Consider the following 8,349-nt stretch of genomic DNA (forward strand, 5'->3'; position numbering starts at 1 on the left):
TACAGATAAATCATTTCATCTGTTTTAAAATTATAGGATTTCAAAAAGTGAAAACTCGGGGCGCCTGGGTGGCTCAGTGGGTTAAAGCCTCTGCCTTCGGCTCAGGTCATGATCCCAGGGTCCTGGGATTGAGCCCCGTATCGGGCTCTCTGCTCAGTGGGGAGCCTGCTTCCTCCTCTCTCTTTCTACCTGCCTCTCTGCCTACTTGTGATCTCTGTCTTGTCAAATAAATAAATAAATAAAATCTTAAAAAAAAAAAAAGTAATAAATTATGGAAAATTCAAAATTTATAAGGTAGTAGAAACACCACATCAGCCAAAATAAATGGTAAACATTCCTTCCTCATTTTAAGAAGAAATGGAAACTTGAATGAATGCAATTTTTTAAAAAAGTAAAGTCTTGGGGCACCTGGCTGGCTCAGTTAGCAGAGCATGCAACTCTTGATCTCAAGATTGTGGGTTCAAGCTCCACACTGGGTGTGGAGCCAACTTTAAAATAAATAAATAAATAAATAAAGCTTGAAAATTAGAAAATTTGAAGTTTGAAAAGAAAAATTTATAAGCAAAAAATGCCATCACTAAAAGTGTATTCTTATTCAGTTATGTTTAACATAGGCAAACTTTCTCTATTGATTAAATCATCAAATGTGTAAGGTGGGAATAGATGTAAATATTTTAATCTAACAACTCACTTTACTAAAACTGAAGTCAGAAAATAAGTGGGGGCAAAAAAAACAGACAAGGTAAGTGATTTCCCCAGGCCACACACTAAACATAAAATCAAAGCAGCATGCGCCCAAACCTCCAGCCCAAACCAGGTTATTTCCACACCTAAGTTTCTATGATTCAGGTTAAATCTCAGCACAGACATAGGTCAGTGCTTTTCACTGAAAGGCAAATTTTAAGAACCGACGATGTAGGGGTGCCTGGGCGGCTCAGTGGGTTAAAGCCTCTGCCTTTAGCCCAGGTCATGATCCCAGGTCCTGGGATCGAGCCCCGCATGGGGCTCCCTGCTCAGCAGGGAGCCTGCTTCCTCCTCTCTCTGCCTGCCTCTGCCTACTTGTGATCTCTGTCTGTCAAATAAATAAATAAAATCTTTAAAAAAAAAAAAGAATCGACGATGTATGCTACAAAGAAAAAAAAAAGCCATCCATATTTATAATATAGCCTCTTAAATATAATAATTCCAAAATATCTTTTTTTCTTCAACAAATAGCCTTGATAGGTAATCTCTTAAAAATTGAGTATTACAGGGCACCTGGGTGGCTCAGGGGTTTAAGCCTCTGCCTTTGGCTCAGGTCATGATCCCAGGGTCCCGGGATAGAGCCCCACGTGGGGCTCTCTGCTCAGCAGGGAGCCTGCTTCCCCCTCTCTCTCTGCCTGCCTCTCTGCCTACTTGTGATCTCACTCTCTGTCAAATAAATAAATAAAATCTTTAAAAAAAAAAAAAAAAAAAAATACATTTTTAAAAAACTGAGTATTACATGCTTAGAGTTTCTTCTAACATCTCTAGTAGGGTTAATATCTTCCTAACTTAAATTTACCACATTATTACTTTTTTTTTTTAAGATTTTATTTATTTATTTGACAGAGAGATGTGACACAGGGAGAGAGGGAACACAAGCAGGGGGAGAGCGAGAGGGAGAAGCAGGCTTCCTGCTGAGCAGGGAGCCCAACGTGGTCCCCCACCCCAGGACGCTGGGATCATGACCTGAGCTGAAGGCAAACGCTTAATGACTGAGCTACCCACCCAGGCGCCCAACTGTTACTTTTTGTTCCTTCATTTTCATTAATAATCATCAAAGACTGGGGTGCCTGGGTGGATCAGTCAGTTCAGTGTCCCACTCTGGATTTCAGCTCAGGGCATGCTCTCAGTCATGGGATTCACCTGACCTTGAGCTCCTCACTCACCAGGGAGTCAGCTTAAGATTCTCTCTCTCTCCCCCTCTCTTTCTGCCCCTCCCCCTGCTCTCTCCCTCTCATAAATAAATAAATCTTAAATGGGGCACCTGGGTGGCTCAGTGGGTTAAAGCCTCTGCCTTCAGCTCAGGTCATGGTCTCAGGGTCCTGGGATCGAGCCCCACATCAGGCTCTCTGCTCTGTGGGGAGCCTGCTTCTCTCTCTCTCTCTGCTTGCCTCTCTGTCTACTTGTGATCTCTGTCAAATAAGTAAATATGATCTTTAAAAAAATAAATCTTAAAAATAACAATAAGAATTATCAAAGACCACAGCTGTTCATTCATCACAAATACATACCAGGTCGGGAATTCAATACCACTCTTTGTACAATCATCACCTCGCTGCACAGTGGTCTCAGAAGATTTCTGTATAAAATAACTCCTATAAACAGAGAAGTTTTTAAATCACAAAGTCCAAAAATGTTTAACAATTTTTAAAAAGAGCATATTTGTGTTTCTGAAGAAGGAGAGAAAAGTCATATTTAGGATCCAGAAAAGATATAGTCTCTGTCAGAGTTTACCTCCTAAAGCAAATATATAAAGAAAGACCAAATCTAATTAGAATTTTTGGCTAATAGGAACGAGTTCAAAAGACTAAGACAAAATGTTTTTGGCCTTGTAATTCAAGCACATTCATCTTTATACCATCATGATTATGCCCCCATAATCTATGGTGGCACTATGGCTTGATTAAGTGAAAACAAGATATATTCCTCTAGAACTAAACAGTTAATCTAGTAGCAAAATAAAAACACTAGTAGTGTGAAATGTAAACAAATTTTCAAAAATTATTTTATTCATTTATCAAAATGGAAATTAGGTTTTCTTTATAATAGAAGTAAAATATCAGGGCGCCTGGGTGGCTCAGTTGGTTAAGCGACTGCCTTCAGTTCAGGTCATGATCCTGCAGTCCTCGGATGGAGTCCCACATTGGGCTCCCTGCTCAGCAGGAAGTCTGCTTCTCCGGCTGACCTCTCTCCTCTCATGTGCTCTCTCTCTCTCAAATAAATAATAAAATCTTAAAAAAAAAAAAAAAAAAGAAATATCAGAGGTGCTTGGCTGGTTCAGCTGGAACAAAAATTTTTTTAAAAAGTAAAACACTGGGGTGCCTGAGTAGCTCAGTTGGTTGGGCATCTGCTTTTGACTCGGGTCATGATCCTGGAGTCCTGGGATCAAGTCCTGAATCAGGCTCCCTGCTCGGCAGGGAGTTCTGCTTCTCCCTCTGACCTTCCCCCTCTCAAGTCTCTCTCTCTCTCTCTCTCTCTCTCTCTCTCTCATTCTCCCTCTCTCAAATAAATAAATAAAATCTTAAAAAAAAAAAAGGGTAAAACATTAAAAGATTTGAAATCCTCACCTTATAGGAAATTCTGTAATACAGAATAGCAAAATAAGAAGGTAAAGGATCAGTTTATTCTGGATTTTCAATTTGAGCTAATGAAAGAAACAAAATGAAGTTCCAGCGCTGGTACTATCTGACTTGGGGGAAACAGCCCTGACCTTAGCGAATGTTACTATATGCCAAGTACTACTGTGAGTGCTATGAAATCTACACACACACACATACACACATTCATTTAATATTTAATGTACATATTCTTTTTTCAAAGATTTTAAATAATCTCCACACTGGGGGTCGACCTTATAACCCAGAGATCAAGTCACAGGCTTGGGACACTTGGGTGGCTCAGTCAGTCAAGTCTGCCTCTGGCTCAGGTCAGGATCCCGCTCCTTACTCAGCAGGGAGCCTGCTTCTCCCTCGGCCTGCTGCTCCCGCTGCTTGTGCGGCTCTCTCGCTCGCTCTCTCGCTCTCTCTCTTTGACAAATAAATAAAATATTTAAAAAAAAATTCACATGCTCTACTGACTTTTAATCTCCTAACAATCATATTAGGTAGTTTTATTATCTCCATTCTACAGGAGGAAACTGGCCCTTAAAGGGTTTAAGCACCTTCCTAAGGTGGTGGAGCTAAGACTTAAACCCAACCTGCCTGACATTCCAGAGCCAATCTCTTGACTACTACATAAAAATTTCCATCCTGTATGTTTAAGTTGTTTGACTTCTAAAATACTAAGCAAACATTATCTTTCTTAAAATCAATATACTTACCACTTATGTCTTCTCTCATTTTATCACCTTTAGTACATTACATTGAGAAGCCCAAAGGAAAACAACTGTATCAACCACTTATTTTTTATAACAATTGCAACATATTTAGCTCTTAACATTTCTACTTTTATATTTTATATTGTAAAAGATTTTATACAGCAGCACACTTAGACATTTGACAACCATCTATAAATCCATTTGACATTTAATTTATTTAAGGGATTTAATAATCCCTTGCTTTGTATCACTGGGTAATTTTGTTTATGCATGACTCTACCACTAATCCAGTTTCTAAATTTGCACGATATTTCAATTTCTTCATTCCTCTCTGTACCCTATAAAGTACCGGAGTATCCTATATAAACCTGAAATTCATACATACTCCAAAGTATGTTAAATAATCATCACAGGGTAGTTCCCAAATCTTGCTTACCATAATATTTAAATGGAGATAATTTATACGGAACTTTCACATAGATTCCATTACTTATTCTTTAAAACAAAGTTAGATAGATAAATGTATTACTATTCTCATTTTACAGGGAAGCAAAGATACAGTTAGCACCCAAGATCACACAGCAGGTAAGCAAAGGAGTTGGGACTGGTATATATTCTTCTCATCCCAGATCTCGCATGCCTCACTCTATGCACTATTGTCCCACAATCTCCTCCAAACAGAGTTTTTACATATACAGCCATATAATGATATCCAACTCTCCTATAGGTACTCTTTCCCAGAGGAAGGGAATTCTACTCCAATTAACTAAATGATAGGAACATTCAGTAAGACAGAAGAAAGAACATTGCTTTCTTACTTTTTGTAATGTATGTTTTTATAATCTCAATGGTTGTGACATTAATGGCTAGCAGTCCTCAATATCCATTCTCTTTCATGCACGTTTCCCTGCTAAAAGACTGCATTTCCCTGCTTCCCCTTAAAACAAATCCCAGACATCATCCTTTTGCCAAAAATCCCTGTTTGCATCTCTGGTAACAGATTATTTTAAATACAAACACTATACCATTAACCTGACAGAACTGGCAATATAGATAATTCCTTAACATTATCTAATACCTAGTAATTCAAATTCCCCTCTCTAACAAGTCCTTTTTTCGTTTTGCCAATTAATAGGCAATCTATTTTTTTTTAGTTTATTCCCCCCCTTTTTAATTTAAATTCAGTTAATTAACATATAATGTATTATTGGTTTGAGAGGCAGAGGTCAATGATTCATCAGTCTCATAAAACACCCAGTGCTCATTATATCACGTGCTCTCCTTAATATCTATCACCCAGTTATCCCATCCCCCCACCTCCCTCCCTCCAGCAACCCTGTCAAACATGTCCTTTTACAGTGGGTTCATTAGAATCAGGGTTCAAGGTCCACATACTCCATTTTGAGTCTCCTTTCCTTTTTTATTTGATGCCATTGATTGTTGAAGAAACATTTGTTGCTTAATTCCTTTGTCTATGGAACACCCTTTAACTGCTTCAAGTGTCATGTACCTCGTTCTTCTATCTTCCTCCTCCACCCCTTAACCCCAATCCCTGCCAAATAGTTAGATCTAGAGATCTGATTAGATGCAGGTTCAGTTTGTAGGCAAGAATCTTTAAAGGTGGTGCTATGTGCATCCTATCTCATCACATCAAGAAGTCCAAAATGACTTGTGGGGCTAAACATATATATATATATTTTTTAAGATTTTTTTATTTATTTGACAGAGATCACAAGTAGGCAGAGAGGCAGGCGGGGGCGGGGGGCAGGCGGGGGCGGGGGGCAGGCTCACTGCCGAGGAGAGAGCCCAATGCGCGGCTTGATCCCAGGACTCTGGGACCATGACCTGAGCCGAAGGCAGAGGCTTTAACCCACTGAGCCACCCAGGCGCCCCTAAACATATTTTAAGGAAAATTTCCACTGAATCACCTTACATAAAAATTATGGAAAATTAAAAAGCAAAAGTTTCCAATTTGGTGCTGTATCCACAGATAACTGCCCTGAAGTGGTTACTAACAGCACCATAATTTTCAGAGTCTTCCCAAATGAAGTTTCATATTTGCCTTCTTCTCTGATTACTTTGTGTATGCTTTCTTTAAAATACGCACACTGTAGATTTGTCCAAATACTGTTTATCAGCATGAAAAGTACACTATCAAATTTCTCTCCCTCTGTATTAAATCTCAAAGTTTTCAACTGTCAAATACTAAAATTAACTAAGACACGATAATTGCACAATATCCCATGATAACACAACAAACACATTTAAAACATAAAGAACTGGATTTAGTTACAAAATCAAAATCTTAAAATATGATGTACCTAGATCTGAAAAGAGAGGTAGTGTCGGTGGTTACATTCATCTCTAGTAGAGGAGTAGGGAGGACACTAAACTCTTGATTGACTCACATTAAGCATACCATGTTTGTTTCATATGATATTAAGTGGGTTTCCAATTATGTTAAATATTATCCCAAATAACACCAGATCAATGCAACTGAAAAATTCACTCCCGCCCCCACATCAGGCTCCCTACTCAGAGGGGAGCCTGCTTCTCCCTCTCCCTCTGCTGCTCTCCCTGCTTGTATTCTCTCTCTCAAATAAAAATCTTTAAAGGAATTTTTTTTTTTAAGATTTTATTTATTTGACAGAGAGAGATCACAAGTAGGCAGAGAGGCAGGCAGAGAGAGTGAGAGGGAAGCAGGCTCTCTGCCGAGCAGAGAGCCCGATGCGGGACTCGATCCCAGGACCCTGAGATCATGACCTGAGCCGAAGGCAGCGACCTAAACCACTGAGCCACCCAGGCGCCCCTCAAATAAAAATCTTAAAAAAAAAAAAAAAAAAGATTCACTCCCGTGCTCGTCATAAAGAGTGTGTCATCTGACCGTCTACATTGTAGCCTAGTATTAGGAAAAGAGCACTGAACTAAGTAGACAGAGTACCTGACCAGGTTCTAATCACATGGGATCTTAGGAAAGACTCCTCTCCCCCAGTCTTCCGAATGTTACTAAGTGCCAGGAGCTGGGCTAAAGTTTTTATAATCATTGTCTCGCTTAACCCCTCCACCCAACAATTCCATGAGGATGGTACTGTCTTTTACCCCCATTTTCTAGACGAGGAAAGGGAGCAACAAGGTGGTCGAATAACCTGCCCATGTTCGCACAACTGGTAACGACCGACACTGGAGCCCACACTCAAACACAACACATCCCACTTCCATATCATGAGCTTCCCAATATCTCTCTAAAGAAACACTTCCCTGTCTTGATCTCCTTCAATTATCCTGCCATAAACGGCTCTGCTGACCACGGCCTTGTTGTAAAAGGTGGAAATCTCTGGGATATCCTTCACTCATGCTGGCTGGCTGGTCGCTCCCTCACATTTGGCTTCCTCCTTCTGCCCAAGTCGAATCTGTGGGGATTCCTGCCTGGCTCTGAGCCCATCCCACTGACTTCACCGTCCTCTCCGGCTCCCACTACCAACCACTCACATGGGAATGAATAAAAACCTGCGTCCACGGCCCAAATTTCAAACTGGCTTCCCCTGTAAGTGCCAAGAGGATAGGGATTTGTGTCAATGATTTACGTTCACTCTCTGACTGGCACATGATAGATGCCCAATAAATATGTGCTAAATGAACGTCCCAGACGCACCTTAAAAACACAATTACGTCCACACTCGAGGTTGCTTACTCCCAACAGTTTAAAAAAAAAAAAAAAAAAAAAGCGCCTGTTTCTTTTCCAGCATTCCCCAGCCTAGTGACCTAGGCGATAACGCCGGCGTCGCCGCAGCTCCGGGAGGAAAAAGTGGAGGTCACCCCGGCCCTTAGATCCTCCCACACCCGGAAGGCGCCAGCCAGCTCTGCGTTCGCGGTCTGCTGCTGCGGGGCCGCCCCTCTCCTGACACTCACCGCCACGCCGCTGCGGAGGAAATCTCGCGCGGTGTGAGGAGCTTGCGAGGGGCGCGCCGCGCGACCTCAGCCCGCCGAACCCAGTACGCAGGCGCACTGCTAGACCTCTGCTCCACGCCTCCGCGCCCTCCCCTCCAAGGGGCGGGTTTTTACAGTTTAGGCTGGACTCCCGGGTTCCCACGTTTCCACAGGAGTGGAAGCTGCGGAGTGTTAAAGGGTTCTCCCTTGGCTGGGCAGTGTGTTGTGGGGTTTTGTTGTTGTTGGCGGGGGAGGGGCAGAGGGAAAGAGACGGTCTCAAGCAGGCTAGGAGCCCAGGCCCGGCTTATCTCAGCACCCTGAGAATCAGGACCTGAGCCCGAATCAAGAGTGGGTGGCTTAAC

The 8,349-nt window shown here is 41.6% G+C and overlaps 1 protein-coding gene across 4 annotated transcripts in view; it reads right to left on the reverse strand.

The window, feature by feature from the left end:
* The window catches only part of PTGR2 (prostaglandin reductase 2), a 28,645-nt gene extending 20,553 nt beyond the window's left edge, over nucleotides 1-8,092 (reverse strand). Inside the window, exons 1-2 of one of the 4 annotated variants that reach the window (XM_046007969.1) lie at nucleotides 7,970-8,092; nucleotides 2,256-2,339 (exon numbers count right to left, since the gene is read on the reverse strand). In XM_046007969.1, coding sequence (XP_045863925.1) covers nucleotides 2,256-2,292 — 37 coding nt within the window. In that variant the 5' untranslated portion in view covers nucleotides 2,293-2,339; nucleotides 7,970-8,092. The other 3 variants (XM_046007966.1, XM_046007967.1, XM_046007968.1) reach the window with 3 other exon arrangements.
* Nucleotides 8,093-8,349: the final 257 nt, after the last annotated feature.

Source organism: Meles meles, chromosome 6 (assembly GCF_922984935.1).
Source record: "Meles meles chromosome 6, mMelMel3.1 paternal haplotype, whole genome shotgun sequence".
Taxonomy (NCBI): Eukaryota; Metazoa; Chordata; class Mammalia; order Carnivora; family Mustelidae; genus Meles; species Meles meles.